Raw genomic sequence first — 23,704 nt, 5'->3', positions numbered from 1 at the left:
CAGACACAGAGAGAGGGTTGGGCTGGCACCAGGGAGTTGGAAGTTAGCAGGGTTGTTGTGGATGTAGCTGTGCAATGTTTGTGCACTGACAACTAAATGCCAATAAATACATTTTAACCACCGTTTTTCACAAACAAGTTCCTTGAACGACTCCGTTCCAGACAAGGAACCAGGAAGGGCCAACAATATTGAGGCAGAATGCAGCATTCTGCATCGTCACTGGAGTGTGTCATTGTCAGTTAATGGGAAAATATTAATAAATACCACAGTTGCCAATGGGGATTCTTTTCCTCCATGCTGCATATTTGATACGATGTAGATGGTGACACCTAGGTCACAAAATAAGGTGTGATGGATGCAAAACTCATGCTGTTGCTTCAATCTCATTTATCACTGAACAAATGAGGATTGTATTTTTCAAACACAAATTTCTCCCCAAAATGAATGCAATTTCCATGATGAAAAAACAAAGTATGTTATTACAACTTTAGTGTGCAAAATGGAGTCTCAAGAAATTCAACTACCTGCTTGGTTTGGGCCACATATCCAACAAGTTAGTTCTGATGTGATGAGGAAAAACATCATTCAGTTTATCCATCATCCTACCTATCAGTAAAAAGCATTTATATCATACATGATATGTGACTATTGTCAGGTTACCGGGCAATTTCATCAGTGAAATGCACACAGGGGGGGGGGGGGGGGGGGGGAGGGGTATATCTAAGAGTTTAACCAGGACATCCATGTCATGATCTGCATGTCCGTGTGTATAATAGTGCTGTGTGGATGTGACCTGTAACGCAAAGTGCTTTGAGAGAACTTCAAGACTGGAAAAGTGCTTGATAAATGCAGCCCAATTACAATTCATTACCTCAAGAGAATTATCAGCAATTATCAGCAATTGATAAACCATAATTTTTTTCTTTAATATGATAGATTTGAATAGATTTTAAATACATCTAAATGAAATGTTTTGATTTGGATACATTTGAAGTGCACCCCACCGGTCCCCAGTGGAAGTGTATGAAGCTCGTTGTGGAGCACGATGAAGGAATGTGACAGCTGCTGGGGGAATCCTACAACACCATCAGGTCACATGGTACACATGCACACACAGACACCCATGCTCTATCCCACTGATCCCTCCACCCCTCCTCTCCACTGTCTCTCACTAATGCTGTGTACAGTTACGGAGGGAAAAAAGCGCGAGGGTTTTAGTGGAGGGGAGGAAGGAAGGGCGGGGGGGGGCAGGGGGGGGGGTGGCAGCTGAGAGGGAGAGAGACGCGAGGAGAGAAGGAAAAGGAGAGGCAGGAGCAGTATGAGGCCAGATTACAGCCAAGCACATACTGAGGCAGGGAAGACGGGAGCGTGCGGGCAGAAAGAAAGGGACACGAGCTCCTGTGACATACTCTCTCCTTCTGTGCCAACTGCAAAGACAGAAAGAGGATTACTCACAGGTCGTGGTCAGAGACCAGAGGGAGAGAGGAGAGAAAGACTGTGTTTCCAAGAGCAAGCGTTCCAGAGGACGGTGCTGTCACACATGAGGAGGACAAGGAGGAGGGGGTGGTGTGTGTGAGGGTGTGGGATCACAACACACCAGCAAAGCAAGCCATACTACACTAAGGTGTGTGTGTGTGTGTGTGTGTGTGTGTGTGTGTGTGTGTGTGTGTGTGTGTGTGTGTTTGTGTGTGTGTGTGTGTGTGTGTGTGTGTGTGTGTGTGTGAAGTAAACCCTCACAATCGAACACCCAACAGCATCTGCAAAGAACCAATTTGACGTTCGTTCAACGAGCCATGCTGAGGACCAGGAGCCAGCCGAAGTCCTGCTGAATACCATGGCCCAGGTGAGAGGAGGCTCACACACACACACACACACACACACACACACACACACACACAGTGTAGGCACATTACCAAAGAGCATGCACAGCATTTGAATACAGACTTGATCCGGGTGTGTTTGGCAGAGAGAGGGAGAGGGAGCACAGAGAACTCCTCTCAGTTTGCCTACTTTGACATTTACAGTAAGGTGTCTCAACAACGCAATATGAGTGGAACAGGAGAAAAAAAAGCTAAATTGGTATTTCATTCCTTTAATCAGAGCAAGATCATGTAAGGAGCGGCTCGCTTGAAAGTAAACGGCTTTACCACAATGCACGACAAAGTCTTTGAGTTTGAAAGAGAGTATGATGTAGAAGAAATGATGAAATATTACTGGCTGGATTACCAACTGGACAGAGCGGGCAACCTCCCCAGGGTCCCAGACTTCCAAGACTGTGTAGTAATCGGCTGCTAATTTCTTTGATAATATATGCAACAGAAAACAGTAAGGGAGCCCTTAAAAGTCTAACTTTTTGTTCCCGAAAATATTATGTTGCAGCTAATTTTTTCAGATAACAGGTAGAACAGGTTTCGGACACATTTGTGGAAATTGTCTGAGCCTTTAGCCTCTGAGCGCGGCAGGAGATTGACGTGAGGGCCACGGTGAGACAGAACTTGCCGTCAGCTGTGAGCAGTTCAACGTTTCTTTCCCTTCACGGCATTCAACATCTCGGGGCTTGACTTGTATTTATTCAGAACGAGTTAGCTTAGTTTGCTCACATATTTCCACTGCATTGCTTTTCAGCACCTGTACATCCAGTGTGTGTGTGTGTGTGTGTGTGTGTGTGTGTGTGTGTGTGTGTGTGTGTGCGTGTCTTCCAGTTACAGTGCCTGTCTCTATGAGGGAGAAGAAAGTTGTGTATTTTTAACCGATGGGCTCAAGTGATGCAGTTTTTTTCTCTCCGTTATAGAGATGTGTGAGTGAGTGTGTGGTCTTTTCATAGTGTGTGACAGGGACAGTAGGAAGAAGAGAGCATGGGAGGTCTGAGAACTCTTTCTTTATGGTATGCGCAGATAGAGGACACTGTATCCTCTAAGATACAGGGGCTCTATTGTCCAAATCAATTTTTTGTGGGTTTAAAGACACAACAAGAGGTCTCTGCGCCGGGCGCACGGTTCAAAAGGCTTGTATTTAGTCTCTTAAAGGGGCAGTAAGCGATTTTGAAGAAAGCTTGTCTCTCTCTTTGTTGTGATTTCACTGCTCTGGCCAGGCCGCGAACCTGCGACCTCTGGAATGGAAGTCCAGCGCACCAACCATTAGGCCAAAACCGCCAAGAACGATGCTGACAAACTGCACTCGCATTGGTTTGTGTTGCGATCCGTATCCTATTCTTGTTTTCAAATTAACGGAGCCTGGGGGAAATATTCGCAGATTTTTCACAAAACGTGTATTGCTTTAGAGATCGCTCACTGCCCCTTTAATTAATCATGGGTGTGTTTTGGGTGTAATATGCAACAGACCAGAGTGTCTGGTTTGCAATGGTTGATTTGCCAGGTTGAAAGAGAGAACACTTCTCAGCAGAAGAAACAATGGGTGCAAGTTATTACCTTGATAATGAGCCTTCAAATAACGGTGAAATACTGTGACACTGACTTCAGACCAGATTTTTGATGCATGATAACTTTCCACTGCCAATGTGTCATCAGTGCTCCTGACCCCATCTCATTTTAAGACTAACACGACCACATGCACACTAGTTTCTATTCGACCATGGGGGGGTGGATGGGAAAATGACAACTGCATCGGTCTGAGACAAGCAAACACACTTGCGTCGCGCTCGGCGCCACTTTGCGCCGGGTGCAAGATAGAGCCGAGAGTGTGTCCGGTTGGACTAACTCATTTTGGTGGCATAATGGAGAACATCGTTAGTCAGAGTGTGAAAAGTGGATTGTGTTTTTTGTCGCTTGTGTATTTGTGTATGTGTGTGTGTGTGTGTGTGTGTGTGTGCGTGTGTGTGCGCGTGTGCGCATGTGGAAACGTCAGGATATCCTGCTCCTGCTCTTGTGAACACACAACACACATTTACTGGGACAAAAAGGGGACTGAGGAGGAGAACTGATGAACCTTCCAGCAACAAACACTCCTGAACCGCACTGCCGAGAGCTGGACTAATATACAATACATATATTATACTTTTATGGCACTATAGCTCTGTACTTTACGCACAGTCGTCAAATGATACCATCTCCTCATCTCAAGTGAATTTCCAAAACTGCTGAACTATTCCTTTAACACTAAACTACCATTAACTTGGTTTCAGTGGCAAGATTCACATGATGTAAACGTATTTCCGGAGGTGTCAATGTACTTATGCACGACACAGGCAGGTTGTAGCTCATCACAGACACAGAGCAGAGAGCGGAACCTTTGGAAATGTATTAAAACTTCTGGCCTACACGCTAAACTGTGTGCAGTGTAGTTTAGTTCTGGTGTTTTAACCCTTCCAAACCCAACTGCCTCACAGCCCTTCATATCTCAGTCAAGCTGCAACACATGCAGGAAGCTGTGTCAGCAGAATCAAAGAGGCATCCTCATGATAATAAACAACACTACACGAGTAAGTGCCAGCTGCTCTTTCCAAAGGGAGTGTCTTGGTTGTATTTTTTATACATATACATATATATTGCATCACATATTTAATATCTTAACTCATTTGTTCATATTTACAACTGTCAAAGACAAAAATAAATAGTTATCAGACTGATTTAGATATCGACATTAGCCTCACATGTCCAGTATCGACTGGGACGGAAATATCCAATAAATCCCTCCAGAATTCGAATCCAGATTAAATCTTCTCCTTATATATGCAATTTTGATGGCAAATCCCATTCATTCTTTCATTTTATACTGAATCAATAAACTTTGAGTGGTGCACGTGTAAATATCGAGCATGAAAATACAACAGCTGTGTTACTTCTCCAAAATTCAAGGCAGCAGCACAACCGCCAGTCTTCGGACGGTGCCACGGTGAGCAGTTTGGCACAGCTGAAAAGGAGCAGGCATGCTCTAAAAACCCTCCCGAGATAAAGGTTTTAAAAATACATATCCTGTGAAACAGCGGAAAAGGGCTTTGTGAGCTCTGGTCGACATACATGAACTTTTACTGTCTGACTCACTGAAGTGACTAACACTGAGCGGACATGTCCTCTACACTTAGTCCAGTTCCGTACGAAGCCTCAGTTACACTGCACTGAGTGTGTGTTTGTGTGTGTGTGTGTGTGTGTGTGTGTGTGTGTGTGTGTGTGTGTGTGTGTGTTTGTGTTTAGATTTCATTCAGTACACTGCCCTTACAGAGGCCGAGAGATGGGCAGAACGACAAAGGAAACAAAGACGGGACGATGGCCAGAGGGGCGGTTATGTGTTTGGATGGATACTTTTTGCTAAGTTACAACCCGTGCAAATTCCTTTTCAGTACGTTCAGAGAGTACATATGTCAAGATTCAGAAATTTTGTATTTGTGTGAAAATTCTTTGAAGGCAGAAATGTCCCGATGCCGCACTGTATCTGAATACTGCAGCCCCTGTCCCTGAACTGAGTGCTGACAGGACAAGCACAATCTGTGCCTTCATCAGTGTAGGAATGTTTACTTGAAAACTTGCTAATGTCACATTACTGTCACATTACTAATAAAAACATGACTTTATGAATTTTTCACTCGCAACTTTGCTTTTCTTGCCGAACAGCCCTGTCGAAAGGTTCCTTTAAACAACTGTAGTTTAACAAGCCTTCAGTATGTGGGGGTTTACTGGACATCCAGCTGCTAACACCCGCTCTGCCACATATGATGACAAATGATTGGTTTAACCTAAATAAGATGAAGATCGTGTCAATAATCGTACTGGTTGCAAATGATGCATAACTACACATGATGACGAAAAATTGTCAGACTTGTTCAGTTTGATATTTACTCTACTAGATACAGGCTTTAGGTCGTGTCCACAGTCCTAAAGGATGCAGAGGTACCTTTTTTTGAACTATGCATGACCTTATTCTCTGACCCCTTTGCGACTGCTTCATGACATCACTTATCATATGACGTACTTTGATGTGAAATCATTTTCTGATCAATGTAAGCTTTAGATTGTATTATTTGTGGAGATAACTGTGGGGGGGGGGGGGGGGGGGGGGGGGGGGTTCTGCATGCGTCAGCCTCTATCGTACACCTGTGAGATGCATGGAACTATATATGCAGCTGAAACACCATCCTGCTCTGTGATGCTTCCTTCACACACACACACACACTGATTCAAAGATAATGGGATGTACCTTGCCCACCTCCAGTTCGACTTTCAGGTGTGTCAAGTGTCGTTGTTTGTTATTCCACACTCAGCTCTGAATGTTTTTTGTCTGATGTTGCCACGGTCCCTATATTCACACAATTTTTATCTCCTTCCACAAATCATTTGTCCCCTTTCAAACCCTGATTTGCATTGACCATTTGTTGCCCCTCCATTTTTGTTCACAACTCTTTTACGTGATGGAGTAGAACGGGACTCTGTGCCTTCATTTCCGGTGAAAAATTGAAAAGCTTTTCAGTTACAAAGCTGCAGTGAGCTTGGATTCACAGCCACTGGCATCCTGTCACTTCTCCAGCGTCTGAGTCTGTACATGTGAACAGGGAGAGTTTTGTTGCAGAACAACATCATGACACGTTCCCCCTAATGTCTTGGAAAATCCACTTAGTCCTTGCATGGTCACGGGGGTCCTTGTGGGGATAATCGAATTCAAGTATCTTTTATCTGTATAGTGCCAAATCACAACATACATCATCTCGAGGCACTTGACATATTATATATTATAGAGAAACTCAATAGTTCCCACAATGAGCAAGCACTTGGCGACCGTGGAGAAACAAACCCCTACCCTTTTAACAGGAAGAAATGTATGAATAAACAAATGAGCAGCGCTAAGTCTGCCCAGTGATGTCATTTTCATACAGGCCAACACTGTAGTGTAGCCTGATGAGCATTGAGATTACTGTATCACGTATTGTATGTGTGTATTGTTTTGGGCGGGGTCTTGAACTGATCAATAGTGTGCTCAGATTTAGTGTTTTCTTAGAATACACACACACACACACACACACACACACTCAATTTTTCTCTCAATGGCTTGAATATTATCCTGCACCTTTAAAGCTGATTAAGTCTGTTACCGAGTCCAAACATCATTAATTGACACACAAAAGAATTGGGGGCTGTTTTCATGGGCAGGCCCGACCGCCTGACTGTTATCAGCACTCAGCAGAGCAGAGGGGAGGAGGACGGAGGGGGGAGGGAGACACGGAGGGCGGAGGTGGGGGTGACAAATTATAATGATAAATCTCCATCACTGCGTTCATGTTTCAGTGTTTGGACCCATTCAGCTGGTATTACGTTTAGTCTTCCTGCAGCTCTCTATAGTCTGACAGGACTTACTTACCATGTATGATTTCAATAGTCATCCTTGCACATTCTTTAACTGCCGTTTAGTGAATCTAAATTATGAAAATTTTTCCCAGATACCACTTTTTGTCGACTACTTTGTATTTATAGCCATCCTCAGGGCGTGGCTCCAGAGATGGCACTATTGCTCATCCCATCAGTTTCACCAGGACTGATATATCTTGTCAAGTGCTGGATGAATCTCTGTGACATCTTGAGCAAACAGAACATCTTTCCGAGTAACTTTGGTAAGACTCTGACTTTCTTGTGGCGCCGTTAGCAGGTCAACTGTGCCTTGGTTTCCGTTCAAATACACGTTTTTTTTCTCCTCCACAGTCGCGAAGTGCTCGCTCATTGTGGGAACTGTTTCAGATATAAGAAATATGGCTATAAGTGCTGCCAGCATGGCTGCAGGCTCCCACTGCACCGTCCATTTATTCCATCCACATCGAGTCGTACCACGGTCCCACTGTCCGCACAACCTGTGCTCCTGTCAGCAAGTGAGGAGGGTGGCCAGAGACACACCTTGCCAAAGTGGCATCAGAAAATGTATTTGACAAAGATAGTTTTCATTTAGGCTCCACATACGCACTCGGGAAGAAGATAACTGTACACTGATTCGCCCATCGCATTTCCTCTCTGTCCGTAGTGAAATTGGAGTCCTGTTGTTAACACACTCGGGACATGAGGACAGAAGATTGGCGGAGAAACCAAACTGAATCCTCAAAAGAAGGAAATTAGGAAAGAAAGTTGTGCAGTGAAGTGTTTCTGTCTCAGACAGTGTGGATTTTTGATATGAAATGCAATGGAGGCCTGTCTGTTTGAAATCCTTACGTCATATTAGGGAGGATTTGAAATCATTTCAATACAATTTAGATATTGTATAACGATTTTGTACCTGGCCTAATACTTATTATATAGTATTCTATTTAATAATAAGACTACATGGCTTTATAATATCCACCATTCTTATTCTCTGGGCTTCAGACTGTCCTGCACATCTGTCCTCATTCTAATGTTCTACTCAACTGTTAAGATCTGTTTCTGCCGCCCCCCCCCCCGTGCAGAGAAACACACACCCAGACTTTTGCAGCTTAAACGCTATGCAAGACAAAAGTCACAGCAGTGACCACTGTTCACTTTCATTTTTAAAAATAGCACAGATGGCTCAGCTGCCGTGAATTTCACTGCTGCTTGACTGCAGAACCTCCTTTCTAATTAGAAGTTCCATGGTTTGGCCTCTGTCTTCTTCCCGCACTGAGCATCCAAATCTTTTGAATAGGTCTCTCGCGTTAGAGCCTTTAGAGTAACTTCAACTGCTTTTAACCAGAGACCAGCAGTATCAGAGGTGGTTAGCGTTTCAGTGTTCGCTCAGGAACCGGAGAATGGCGGAAGTGTTAAAATACCGAGACATGAAGATGAATAGGTGAGTTCTGAGTGACGAGTGTCGGACTTTCAGAATCGAACGCCGATGTGATGGAAACTATCACACGTTTTCACGGAAAGACGGGAGCTGCAGACTCACCTGATAACATTTAAATGTCAAGCTATTCAGTTTCGCCACAGTGTGACTATCAGCAGCTTCGGTCCAAAAATATCAACGCGCGAGCTGCCTGACAGCAGAACTGTCGGACAGTGACAGCGGAGGTCCGAGGGATGATGAGCCACATGCTCAAACTGTTTTCGCAGGGGCCTTTGTGTTCACTTTGATAGCACAAATGGGAACACGAAGCGCTTTTCTATTTTTCTACTAATGAGTGATGAAGGGCATTGGGGGTATGAATGCAGGCACATGCATTACATTGCATAACTCCCATTCCGTTGGTGAAAGGAGGGTCTCCTCTCTACACTTTTATAGTTGTGAGGAAACTCACTGATAAAATGCATGGGTTTTTCCGAAGACCTTTAACTTAGCCCTTACCTCACCCACCGATTAAACCCACAACCTTGTTATACCCCCCCCACCCCACACACACACACACACACACATACACACACACACACACCACACACACATCACACACACACACACACACACCCACACACACACACACACAGATTCAGTACTTTAGCAGCTGCTCTTCATTGTTTGCCTATGAATTCATGCATTTAGACACTGCGCCAAACAATGTAGTGAAAACCCGTGCTGCCCATTTAATGAGCGAGGAATGCGGTGGTGAAAAACGATCCCTGAGCGCTTCCAGCCGTTGTTTCTAACGTGCTCGGATTTTGTTCTCACCTCGCCTCTCCTCTGCTCGCGGTCAGCGTTTCCTTGATTTTGGGCAGCGGTGCCGAGGAACAACACATTGCGTCAGAGAAGCTCCATGTTTGTTATCGACACGCAAACAAAAGAAAGAAAAAGCCTTAACTTGGATCAATCTTATCAAAGCAAGGTGATACATTTTTGTGGCCGACGTCTTACTCGAGGTGTGACCCCATACCTGTGCTGCGGCCTTGCTGTGCTCATGTGAGACGGCATCAGTGGGATGCAGCCGCATTTCTCACACCTAAAGCCGCTGATGTTCCCATCTGTGCAGTGACACACACACACACACACACACGCACGCACGCACACACACACACACACACGTCTAACTGACATACACATTCGCTATTACACAACTTCACACAAAACCCATCCCAGTGGAATGTGTGCATGTGTGTGTCTGTGTGTGTGCAGTGTGTGTGTCTGCCTGTTTTCTGCTCTGCTTCATTCAGCTACATCAGAGCTTTAAATAGAATGATGAAAACCTTCTTTCGGCCGTGTGTGTGTTTGCTCCTGACCTTATAATAGGTTTCCTCCAGAGTGCATCTCCCCGAGGGTCCTCCAAAGAGAACACGACAGCTGTGTGTGTGTGTGTGTGTGTGTGTGTGTGTGTGTGTGTGTGTGTGTGTTTGTGTGTGTGTAAATGCAGCTGTTCCACCCGCATCCTCTCACTTTGTCTTGCTGAGTTTGAGTACAGAGCCAGCTTTTATTCACTGAAGCAAATGACTGCACTGAACATCACTATTCGTCATTGGCTTCTTAAGTTGTATTTCGTCTTCGAATCTGGTTTAAACAATTAATTGCAGGCGAGGCTAGCTGGCATAGCCAGACTTACACTCAAACGCATATTTGTCTGGGAGGAGATGTCTGTGATGAGGATTCCACAATGTCTGTGAACGAGTGTTGTCGTTCTTGTGGGAGACATTTGACAGCATTGGGTTCTTTTAGTCAAATGCTCGTTCATCAGTGGCAGCCATCTTGGTTGTTTGCAAAGTCGCTTCTCTACACGTCATTTTGGTTGACCAATATTGTTTTGTCCATTGCTTTTTATGAATGTTGCACAATAATATTGTTTGTTGCCCATAACTTGTCAATGCCAGTAATGAGACCAGGCACTGAATGGTCAAATGTCTATCATTTGAATCTAGATTCGGGAGGTTTACTTCAGATGACTCAGCTGAGTTGACAGCAACATGGTTAGGGAGCCCAAATGCAAACCCTATGTGTGTCAGGATGCAGCAAAGGCCATAAAAGTGACGGCGTGCGCATGTGAGTGGTGACGGGGTTTAAATCCAGCAAAGGCTCTTGTGTAACGACGTGTTGGCCTGTGCTTTGTGAGATTGACATGTGCTCTCCGTGGGGATTAAACACTGTATTCCTCGCATGGATGAATGGAACAGAGGGGACTGCACTGCTCGTCTCACCGTCAGGTGTTTGTGTCGGGATCGGGGTTCATAGGAGGATTTCACTCATCACCATTCTGAGCCACTTTTCCATTAAATACATCGCAAGAGCGTCACATTTTTATGATGAGAATTTTGCATCACGGCTGTGCACAGAGCGAAAGCCATTCTAATTTAAGGGTATCTTTAGTTCACCTTTCATAATGCACTGGAAAATTATTTTGGTGGATTGTAGTTCAATTTGTCAGTGGAACCAAACTTGTGCACAGGTGGTCAGTTTAAAGAATTGTGTTGCAAAGTATTATGAACACATTTAAAAGCCAAAAATACCAAAATCTGATATAAAAAAACCCCAAGAAGGGGAGTTTTCAAATGAATAGTTTAACTCTTATACTCTTACTTACTCTCACATATTTTCCCTGTCAGATTCGTATCAATCTCTTGACTGTGTTAAGCCTACACTCTTTAACATGAGGACTGGAAGCAGCCAGCTTGTCTCTGTATTAAAGTGGAAAATACCAACAATTCTCATGCTCAGTTATTAACATGTTGTAGTTACATTCTGTCACCATTCAAACAGACGATTGTCTTACTGTTTGACAGATTTATTTCCTGACATGTTGAATATGCATGTTTTCCAAGCATGAACCAAAAGCTTAGTTCTGAGAAAATTCTGCTCTTTTCATTATCCATTATTCATTATTATTGACTGATTTCAACCACAAACTGAGTGTAGCATGCATAAAAGGCAACATATCATCAGGTTACAGTTCATTTGTTAGCAAACAGTTGCCTGTTAATGCAGCAGTTACAGAGAAACCTAATGATTCATGCGGAGCAGTGTTTGTCCCCGCCCGACGATTCTCCCTTTTTTTTTTGACTCTGTGTTTGGTCTCCACCATCTCCTGAGGGAAATATTCGGCTCTGTAGCTGCTAAACGGTTCACCAGTTGCTCTCTGACTGTGCCTGTCTGCTGTTTACTGCTGACTAGGTCAGGGGAAAATGGCTTCACAACAAGGGATCAGAGCAGTCACGTGTGTGTACAAAATGACAAAAAAAAAAAAATGCATGGACGGATTTTTTCACCAAAATTGGTGGGGACATTACTTTGGAGAGTATCTCCACATGATCAACTTTTAAAATCGGATCAGTTGTGGGGAAGAGGCAGGGACGACACACACACACACACGCACACACACACACACACACACACTTTGCTCTAACAGGGCAGCATGAGGTCCCTCTGCGTGCTGAGACCTGTACCATGTTCACAAGCAAAAGAGTCTTCTGAGTTCATGCTGAATCCTGACTGCCTGCCGAGGTTGGTAAAAACTTTATGGATCTTCTAATGGCCCACCGACGTGGACGGGATTCCTCCCAGTGCTGCCGATGGTCAGTGTGTTTGTGTAAGAGAGCGAGAGGGAGAGAGAGAGGAAGCATACCTGTGACAGCGTGGTAAAAAAAGAACTGCACACAGCTCTACAGTGGAAACACTCTGATCTCTGATGATGTGTAAAAAAAAATACATGTATCATTATAAAACTCTGCCGGGACAAATATGGTTTATATAGTGGATCTTTACTAACCTATATAGAACACACGTGCATGTGGGTTTGTGTCTTTGACTTCATCCATTGTTAATATACAAATTACAGTGTTAATTGTAGAAAAAAAATTGTGGTACTTTAAATACCCAGAAATCGTTTAACGGAACGGTATAATAAACATTTTACATTTTACAGACTAGAGCAAAGTGTTCACTGAGCAGGAAGCTCACTTGCTGCTGCTCAGAGGACAGTTTGGCTTCCTCCCCCTCTCTCTCTCAACGTGTCACTCCCCGTGGCTGTAGATGTGACAGCAGCGCTGGGACACACTATTGTGACCAAATTGCCACCTTGTGTAACATCAGTGAACTTTGGGGAAACTTGTCTCTTGCTCCCAACTTCACAGAGTACGTGAAGTCCGGAGACGGCAGTGTGTGGTTGTGCTGCGGCTGCGGGCGAGTGACACTGATGTGAGGTGATTATTGAGGCTCTCTCTGAAGCCACAGAGCTCTAATTCAATCAGCAATTTCCATGTGACCGGGCCGGGACAGCTCATCCGTGGAGACACGACTGGAGTGCGGCGTGGGCCTCGAGTGTGTATACACGTGTGAACCTATGATATCTTAGCTTGTAGGCAAACTCTTTCTTCCATCTTATCCCACTTTACCCCCTTTTTTTGTGAGTCAGAAAAAAGGCTTTCCCAGTCATAAGCATCTCTTGGTCAGCTCGCCCCCTACTGTCCAACTTGCGAGACTGCTTGTTCTATCCATAGCGTCACTGAGGATTACATGGATTAGATATTTAGCGAAAATCTCCCAGTGCTGTTGTAAACAGACAGATGGGTGCGTTCCCCGCCCTCCCCCAACACACACACACACACGCACACACACACACACACACACGCACGCACACACACACACACACACACACACACACACACACACAGCCTCTCTGTTGTCTTGCCAGGCCACAGCCTTACAGAACACTTCAGAGCACAGACAGATGTTCTGTTTATTTAAGACTTTAATTCCAAAATGAAAATAGCCACAGATTGGACGATCATCTATATCCTATTGCTATGTTCTGTTATCAAATTGATTCTTTTTTATTAATACAAAATATTTGTCAACATAATGCTGACAGGTTTTTTTTTGTTTGTTTAAAGTGACCAGCAGACCACACCACATTTACAGTGACACTATTTACATTTAACTTGATTCATTTATCAGACTCTTTTAGCCAAATCCACTTACAACTGAAGTACAACACTATGGCCCTGTTCCGACCTGGTATTACTGTAACATCCCTCTTGGGTGATAGCCAACAGTTCTCACCTGGCATTAGAGAAAGAGTGTGTGTGTGTGTGTGTGTGTGTGTGTGTGTGTGTGTGTGTGTGTGTGTGTGTGTGTGTGTGTGTGTGTGTGTGTGTGTGTGTGTGTGTGTGTGAAGAGCGAGTGGGGAAATTAAAGACAGAATTTCTTTTAACTCGTTTTTTTAAAGCAGTCAAATTGCTGTTATTACAGTCAAGTTTTCAAACATATAACTTGCCCTGCCTCAAGACATTTGTAGTTCTGTTGTGTACTGACGTCTCTGGTACGTTAACAATCACTGATTCTCTTTGTTGTTGCTCATCAGCTTTCGTCCCTTTTTCTAATCTAACGAAAACCCTCGGTGAACATTTTTCAGCATTGACCGTCCCTCAATACAAAACACCACAGATTAAATGAGCACGTTGTCGTGCTATGTCTGACGTGACACTGTGTGTCAGTAGGTCATCTGGGTCAGAGTCTGCAAACAGGAGTTGCTGAGTGGGACGATCTGTTCATGAAAGCCTCCTGTAGTCACAAAAATGTGGCACCGTTTCTGGTTCCTGGTGGAAAGAAGTACAAGAAGGCCAAAATGTCTTTAAAGTCAGTTGAATCAAAATAACTGCGGTAACACTAATACATTTGCTACGGTGGATTAAAAGGAGAATTAGCATATACCTCTGAAATCACTGATTTCAGACTGTTTAAAAACTGTATAAAAACATTCAGTTCTCCCCAAAAAAAACCACAATGGCACCAGCCAAGGTTGAGGGCAGATTTATGACTACACATTCTCTGTGGCAGGAGTTGCAGGGAGGAGGCAGTGAGCACAGAGGGTTAACTGAGGGGGGAGGGGAATGGGCGAGGTTACAGTGTACGCGAGGGCAGCGACAGGGGGATGATGGGAGGACACCGAGGTTGCGTCTCCACAGGCCCCCTGCAGTGGGGGTGAAACTCTTTTCAGAACAAGGCCAGATTAGTGCCTCCACACACACACACACACACACACACACACACACTGGTCGCCCCCCTCCTCCTACCTCTCCACAATCATCACTTTCCAACCTAGTGTCTGGATTAAATCCTCAGCAGCCGTGTTTTTATTGGAGCACCGGGGTGTTAGGATAAAGACCGGTGGGGACTCATCAGTGATTCTTGGTGGAAGAAAATGTCGGAAAAAACGCTTTGTTCAGAGATGTTTTGGGATCAACCAAGCTGCTAATCTCTTTTGATGCAAAAATCAGATTAAGTCATTCCAATAAATCCCCAATCCACATTTTGGGAGTGGTGTTTAAATTCAAACAAAAACAAACATGGGACCAACAGAGCAGGAATTCACAAACACACGCACTATATAAAGATGCTTAAGTTTGTTGACACAAAACTTATTAGAGCAACATATTACATATGCAGTATAGTCTCAGCTTTCTTCAAACACTGTGCTGTGAAGTTGTAGTTTTAAATAACATTTGATCTATTGTGCGCAGTAGGCCTAACAAGAGGTTCAGCGCATTTCCCACTTTGGGACATTTTCGCGAAGCAATTTTACTATTATACATTTTGAAACTTGCACAGTTGGTTCACGGTTGTCTCCCCTTTCTTTTATTGCTGCATTGTTACATTTTACTTATCCTGGTGCTTACCATCAGAAACTGTGACACATTGAGCAGTCAGCAGAAATGTTGAAAACGTCACTAGCTTGTGATATGTGTATGTTCTTGCGTGTGTGCCCTGGGACATGAAAAAAACAAAGTATATGGGACCCCCTTTTAATTACTTGTTAAAGTGCAGTGTATGTGAGAGTGACAAGGAGTCGCAGAAACTATTAGAGGTCGGTCCAGGATTTTCTTTTTATCACTTCCTTGAGAAACAGGGCCTGATTTGCCATTGTCACTGACTTCCCTGGGAATAATCCATGGGTCTTGATGAAAAATCAGGCATATTTAGGGGACTGATAGTGTGGCTGTGTAATTTAAGTATGGATCTAGAAAAAATGCGTATCTAGCGGATTTGAAGGTGGTTTCATACCGGGAGTGTTGGTCATTGGTGGAGGTATGCTCTCATTATTATTATTGTACATAGTTATGTTTTTTTTCTTAATCAATTATCCATCATTTGATGATAGTAATGTGTCATACTGTATGTAGTTTACAGTGGGTCAGTTGAAGAATTGAACTTGTTTTTCTGTCCCATGATTAAAAGGGCTGTTGCAGAGTAAGATCACTAGCCCAACATATTGGCCTCAGCAAGTTGCCTTGTAAACATCCACAACCTATAAAGCATGCCAGATTCTGCTCCGACGTCATAGTGTCAGATGGTGTTGGCTGACAAAAGTTGGACTTGTGCTTATGTAACCGACTGTGATCCATGACGCGTGGCTGCATGTCGCAAGTGATGTAAGAGTAACGTAGGGCTCATCTATCGTTTTAGGGATGATGGAAACGATGATAGTCATTTATTCATATTTTGCGTCATCGTCATCACCGCAGAGTGGGTCTGTGTGTGTGTATGTGTGCGTCATCATGGCAAAGTCTGTCTGTCTGTTTGTCTGTCTGTCTGTCTGTCTGTCTGTCTGTCTGCCTGCCTGCCTGCCTGTCTGTCTGTCTGCCTATCTGTCTGTCACAGGTGCAGAAACTTTATAGGTGTGAAGTTGAGATCAAAATGAAGGGATAACAGATATACAAGTGATTAACTTCCGACCCAGTACTCATGCACTCATAAAGTTGTAATGACTACAGAGTACAAATGTGTGTGTGTGTGTGTGTGTGTGTGTGTGTGTGTGTGTGTGTGTATGTAATGTTACTGTCTGTGAGAGCAGTGGAAGGCCAGTAGAGGGTGTATGAGTGTTTCAGCTTCTTTCTCTTTCTCCCCTATGAATTCATGCTCTGATATTACATAATGACAGTGTGTGTGTGTGTGTGTGTGTGTGTGTGTGTGTGTGTGTGTGTGTGTGTACGTGCGTGTACTACATTTGTGTTTGTGTGTGCCCTTTCTTCTGTTCTGAAGGTACTGTCGGCCAACATCATTATTGGTTTGTGTCCCGCTCTAATGACCATCAGCACACTAATTCCTTTAGCCATAAGCATTCTCCCTCTAAATTCCAGAACACAGACTGAAAGAGGGAGAGACTGACATGTAATTTATGTGATAATGATCAATGTTTCAAATTGTTCGAACAACTCAACAAAATAAGAGTGACAATTATGTAGCTTTTAGCTGCTTTGATACCAAAAGATTTTCCCTTATGCTTCTCTAAAACTGGACCCTGGAGGCCAACTTGTCTCTTTTCTTTTTGGAAATTTCTTTTAATAGCAAATGTGTTTCAAAGGAAACATTATGTCACCAAAATGAAATGATTTCAGTATTATAAAGAAACTAATTTACTAATCAATATTGAACATATCTGCATATTCTTTACAAAAAACGTATTTAATTGTTTTGTCATCAGCAACACTCGTTTCATCGCCCAAGTTGGCGCTGGCTCTGATTGCTGCTCCGCCAGCAGACCACAGTGAAGAACAGCACACTGACGACCCACAAGAGACTGATGTGCAGACGTGTGAATGTGACTTACTAGTGTAAAGTGCTTGGAGTGCTCTTCAAGACTACAACAGACAAAAGTGCCATATGTCCGATCACCATAATCTCATTCTTCTGCTAATATGTTGCATATTATCCCGAGATCAATGTTAAGGTCAATATTCTACATTACCACGCAGCAAACCTGGAGCTGCAGTTCAGGGAATGGCACAGTAACGAATTTGTGGGCTGCACTGTGGACTGCACAGGTGAGGTGTCATGTCATCCGGACGTGCAGGGGTCGCAGGAGCATACGAGTGCACATGTGGAGATCATCAGCAGCAGACGTACAAGTGATTCACTTCTGGAAAAACGCCCTGTGGCCTGTTCACCATCAGGATGTGCAGCTGTGGCCACACCCATCCTCTCACCTTGTACGAAAGCTCGCGCCCCGCTCGACCCCAGCTGGTGACGTTGCACCACCGGGGACCTTTGTCAAGCACTCTATAGTTGTATCGCTGCTACTACTAACATGCGACGGATGAATATGTAGTGCAGCGCACAAATGCCATTCTTTTATTTGGGCGCAGCTGGAGAGGATCCATGCGTATTCGCTAATTGTATTGTGATGATTAAAACGTAGTGTAATGGTTCAATAGGGTTTTTAGCAAAAACGATTACTTTTTATTCTAAGAAAAAGTCAGTTAATATGTGACCTGGAATTCTTCTAATTCCAAACCGCCTTTGTTTTGAAAATCCAACTCGCCCCCTTTTCCGGGGGCGTCGTGCGTAATTGTGGGCGCAGTTCGCCGCGGGACCGCTCGCGGCGCAGGGAGAGGGAGCGCAGGCAGAACTGTCCGGTCTGCGGGGTCCCGTCTGCGGTCGACACTGAGGCCGCCAACCGAGCACAGGGGCCGAGCGGAGGGACACGCGTGCGGGATGGAGGCAGCAGCAGCGCGGACTTGAGCCGCGCCTCTGGTCACCGGACACTTTGCACCGAGCGCACTCACACACGCTCCGAACCCAATGAATGGAGTTGCCTTCTGCCTTGTTGGGATTCCGCCTCACTCAGACACCGAAGTAAGTGAACACCGCGTTTTCCCCGGTCGTCCCGTTAGACTCCTGCTGCACTTCTTGCGTTTCCCCTTGTGGCTTGGACCTTTTAGTTTTTTTCTGAGCCCGAATGTGTTATGTCTTATCCTGTAAAGAAGGGGTCGGTGTCAAAGGTGACGGGATGTGTTTGTGCTTCACTGTACTTTAGTAGGACACTCCTTCATTGTGTTGTATTTCTCTCCTTCGACCCTCATTCACTGTATTTTATTGTCCCAGGGCAAGTGTCAGGTGCATGACGCCCGTCCACACTCATCGTGCACTGGGCCCGTGTTGTGGATGCAGAATTCTTCTGCAGCACGTCCCATTCATACACCTCGCTGTGCAAAGGTACTAGTCCTGTTTTGGGGGACTCTCGCACGACTTCACTGAACTTAGCTCCCAGGTGCCCGGTGAAAAACTTCAGGCCTGTCCATCTCTTAGGCAACTCCGGTTCAAGCTGCAGGCTGTCCCACCACTCAATGTTAATACCGGGAACAGATGACAACTGGGTACAGTTTAAATTCTGAAAGCAGAGGTACTGCTTCTGAGAGCAGAATGCAAAACTGTCCTGATAACCTGCAGTTTGCAGTCGAACAAATTCCTTTTTCGGTAGCAGGTCGCGGGCTGCATTCTGTGAAACAAGTGAATAACATCTCCAACGTTTCCTCCAGGAATTGCGGTGATGAGATATGGGTGGGTGGCTGGGCAAGAGAGCCTGGAATGCATGTATTTCCATACGACAGCCCACACATGCACAGTCAGTGACAGAGGGCACATTGTGGCCGCGAGTCTTCTCTCGGTGCAGAACAATTCATTGACAAATGACTTATTTCAGAAAGACCTTCCTACTCTCAACCTGACGAGCATCAAAGGCACTTTTTGATACTATGATGTCATACTTCCCTGAAGGTGACAGTAACCTGCCTAACTATTAGACCTAAGATACTACATAAGATATAAACTGCACTCATTCTAACCTGAACTTGAACATGTCGCAGTGTAACTTGGCTCCCACCATGACCATAGAAGAAGTAAACGATGCATATGGATGCGGGTTGTTAATGAATTACTTTGTCGATCACACATCACATTGTTCTTTGCTGTCGGTGTTATATTCTCAGATCACTGTTTGGGCTTCATAATATCACAGCTTATCACCGTGGAGTCGTGTCATTGGCCCAGTTAGCACTGGGACAGCCGGTCATACATCACTGATGATGACTGCTGTCAGTGGTACACGCTCTGCTCGCAGTGCACATATTCTACCCTGTGCACGAGAGCCGCTGCCGCCCAAATCAAAACTGAGTAGCACGTCTTCTACAGAGGTCAAATATCCAGTGTTATAATATCAGTGCCACGCAGGCATGGGTTAGGGGACAGTTATTTTTTCTTCGACTACATGAAAACAAAGCCGTACAAATGCTCTCTCAGAGACTATATAAGATTAAAATACTACTACTACTACTTTTTTTTTCCATTAATGCCAGGTTCAGCCAGACAGCATGACCAGGAAGACACAGGGGGTGTCAAGTGGGTTCGGAAACGATTGACGAGCGTTTATGTAGTTTGTCAAAATGGATGAAAACCAAGTCGTATCTGATGTCTTCACAAAAGACTGGCATTTGCTTACATAAGACTTGTTTCCTGTTTCATTTTTTGCGAAAACTTCCTCCAATTTGCAAAAAAAAGTTTAAACGCTCGCTTGAGGTGTTTTTTTTTGCCTTTGGCAAAAAACTGTTAATGCACAAAATGCGAGATAGAAACAACTTTGCCGACTAAGTTCTGATGTAGCGAACATTCAACTCACATGACTGATCAGCTGTCGGAGTCTTCCTCCAAGCTATGGTTGCGTAAGATCCGTCGTCTTATTACCCTAATTTTTCTGTCTTCGTTTCCGGACAGCGTTACACATCCCCAATACTTACTAAATTGAAAGTACTATGATAACTAGCTCGATTGAAAGTAACTCCTGCAGACCCTTTTCTCTCTCCGTCGCCAAGCATACAGCATGTGGTATGGGTATGTTGCCAAGGTAACTGTTGTATTGTTTTTGGTTTGCTACCTCTACTTCTTCTGATGTTTTATTACATTCATGTTATGGTGGGCGTATGTGGCCATCTTCTGGTCTAGTTTTTTTTATCGCTCCAAACCAGTTGATGGAAACGCACGTAATTCGCATATCCTTTTTTGTGAACTTTCAAAAGTTCGCTCCATATTCCCTTGACATTTAGTTGGAAAGATAGCTAGTGACCACTTTGACACACCAAAACATCTTGAAGTCTGTACCCAGCATAAGCGAGTCGATAAAGAATCCGCCCGATGAGCAGAATCGCTGATGGCATGGGTATCACATACAATCTTAATAGTTGCAAATATGAACAACCTTCTCATCATACTGTTCATAACCATTAGCTGTTCTGTTCCCGAACTCGCATCTTTAGCATAGTTATCCCACTTGCCACTATTTCCAAATGCGTGGGCTCTCTGTGCCGCCGACCCCCACCCCCCATCAGATTCTGCCTGTTCAGTGGAGCAGGCTCCTCTTGCCTTATATGTCCAGTACCAGGCCTCCAAACTTTGCTCTCAGCTCAGACAGTGCAGGGTGATGATGAGTTTCACTTCACGTGAACACAGGAACGAAACAGTGGCAATTCTCTTTCTGTGCAGGTTGGAAGCTCGGGAAAAAGGCCCGTTTGTTCTGTCCAGATTTATCAGATAGATTTTGTAAAGACGTACTGATAGGGTACACTGTGAGGCCTCACAGCTGTTTCTTTGCATTGATATTTCCTTCCTTTGTCAGAAGTTTCTCGTTGTGGAGCAGTAATGCTGTATACAGGCCTCCCCTTGATTGATCACTGCAGAGAACGCTACTAACCCACACAGGGGACGGCCTCTGTTCATTGCCCTAGAGCAAATACGTAGACAGTTGAGATGTAGTGAGCTGTGCATATGAGCATTTGCACTAATGCTCATAAACGATGGAATCTGGGGAGCCCTATGAAAGTCCCAAAAGTGCTCTCTCATGATTTATTGTAGTGCTACTGGGAGAGTGTGGAGGAGATGATTCAGTTTGCTGCATTACAACTGTAAGTGCTGATGCACTGGGCTAATGCTGATGGTTGCTTTGGCTTAGGTTACATCCTGGGATGTAAAAGTGTAATGGACATGCAGCAGTAACTGTGATCATTAAAATTCATACTTATTGATGTCTTGTCTTGTCTGTATACATTATCATTTTCTATTGACAGGTTGATGTCAGATTTGATGTAACTGTTTGCATGAAATCATGAGGCCATCATTAATTATTGCGTACATTTCATAATGTCAACTTATTGTCAACAAGGTTGTTGGAGCTTTGTGAAGAGTTTTTTTTCCATATTAAACATAATAAGTCACTGATATAGTACGTGGTCGTATAGTACCACTGATATTGGCTTAATGTTGCAAGAAGTATCAAGCAACAACAGACCTGCACCTTTCCCGGTTACATTTTCTTCTTCTTATTATTTTCATGATGATGATTATTATTATTATTGGGTGGGATTATTATTATAGTAGTAGTATGGGAAATAGCACATGTAACATGTCAGTATTATACTCATATCACCATATAACAATACATTATTACTTTATTGTTAATATTGACATTTAATATTATATAATTTATTATATTTTGTATTGTATCGTTTTCTGAGGACATTTTGGTCCTCAGAAGTTCACTTTCACACAAAAATCTAAGTCTAATGGCAGAGGAGCTAGGCAGCTGTGGACCTGGACCCAGGGTGTGTCTGAGAGAGCAGCATTGTTTTCCATGAATCACTTATCTCATTTGTCCCACCACAGGTTCATAATGAACCAATTTTTTTTTTACACTTCTCATAATAACATATAACGTCTCTAAATGTGTTTTATTTCTGCCGTTGCTTCGTTGTAGAGCTGTGTGCAATGCTCTTTGCCCCGCTCTCGCTCATTCACTCTGTCGCTCTCGCTCCGTCTCTGTCCCTCTACCTTCCGCTATCCATCGGCAGCACAGGGCTTCGAGGCAGGCGTGCGTGGTTCCGACCCGATGGACTCGGGTTCTGCTTAGGCTCCCAGAGCATCGCCGCGGCGTCCGGACACCTTCGCCGACCTCCACGGACACTTGAGGGAGACGAGCTCTCACGCGGTGGCCTTCATGTCGTAATGACAGGCCGTGTGCAAAGAGCGATAGTCCTTGTCAGTCATACACTGAAATGCAGTTTTAAGTAGAGTTGCAATTATTAGTCGATAAATTGATCAAACTAATATTTTGTCAAATTATTTATTTTCCATCTTCTCTCGAGAAAATTTTATATCACTTCAAACTGGGAATATTTGGATCTTAGCGTGTTGCTCAGAAAGGAGTTAAACATTTGATAGCATTGCCTTGGAGAATGAGATGGGTAGTTTGCGATATGTTTGGCAGACTCTTCTTTAATGAAGACAGTGGCTCTAGTTGCAGCCTTGGATGAAGGAAAGTTGAGCTCTTTTGTGTTGAGTATGCATGTTTCTCTCACTTAACTCCAACAGTTTCAAGATGTGCAGGTTAGGTCATTTGGTTACTTAAATTCGAATGTGTTAGTGGATGCTGGACTAGGCTCCAGCCGTGAGCAGTCAGTCCTGAGCAGGATGAGCAGGTATAGAGGCTGTTGCACTGGTCCTCTGTATCTGCTAATGGGAGAAACTGAGTTCTATCAGCAGAGAAGAAATGTGCTCTCTGAGTGACTTCCCCTAATTATAATCATGAAGTGTCCCAGTACTAACAAGCACAGACAGTGTGTGTGTCAAGGGGAGGGCTTGGTCAGTAGTTACAGGGGAGCAAATAGCCCACTGCAGATGGGGAACACTCATTGTTGAGTTTTGTTTTTTTTCAAACTTGGGAATGAGAGGCTTGGCTCTGTACTGTATGGCAGAGGGGAGGGATGGGGTATGTGGGGGTTGGGGGGTAGACAGGGTGAGACTTGCTGTGAAATTTGTGACAATGGAGCTCTGTTAATCTGCTTGTACTGTGTGTGTGTGTGTGTGTGTGTGTGTGTGTGTGTATGTGTTGTGTGTGTGTTGTGTGTGTGTGTGCGCGCGCGCGCATGTATGTGTGTGTGAGAAAGAGAGGAATGATGTGGGTAGATGCTGTGTGGGTCAAGGCTGAAGGGTCGGACATGAGGCCAGTACAGCAATGTTTAATGTTCTGATGGCTGATGGTTTCCATCTAAAGCAAGGAGCAAAGGTGTGTGTGTGTGTGTGTGTGTGT

General features: G+C 44.2%; 1 protein-coding gene across 2 annotated transcripts in view; it reads left to right on the top strand.

The window, feature by feature from the left end:
* Positions 1-1,305: 1,305 nt before the first annotated feature.
* LOC118286978 (rho GTPase-activating protein 23-like) overlaps positions 1,306-23,704 on the top strand; it is a 56,618-nt gene continuing 34,219 nt past the window's right edge. The window contains exon 1 of one of the 2 annotated variants that reach the window (XM_047327528.1): positions 1,306-1,843. In XM_047327528.1, coding sequence (XP_047183484.1) covers positions 1,835-1,843 — 9 coding nt within the window. In that variant the 5' untranslated portion in view covers positions 1,306-1,834. Of the gene's footprint in view, positions 1,844-17,911; positions 18,427-23,704 lie in introns of those variants that run through there. The other variant, XM_047327526.1, reaches the window with a different exon arrangement.

This window comes from Scophthalmus maximus, chromosome 16, assembly GCF_022379125.1.
Source record: "Scophthalmus maximus strain ysfricsl-2021 chromosome 16, ASM2237912v1, whole genome shotgun sequence".
Taxonomy (NCBI): Eukaryota; Metazoa; Chordata; class Actinopteri; order Pleuronectiformes; family Scophthalmidae; genus Scophthalmus; species Scophthalmus maximus.
This window is presented reverse-complemented; position numbering and strand designations above follow the sequence as displayed.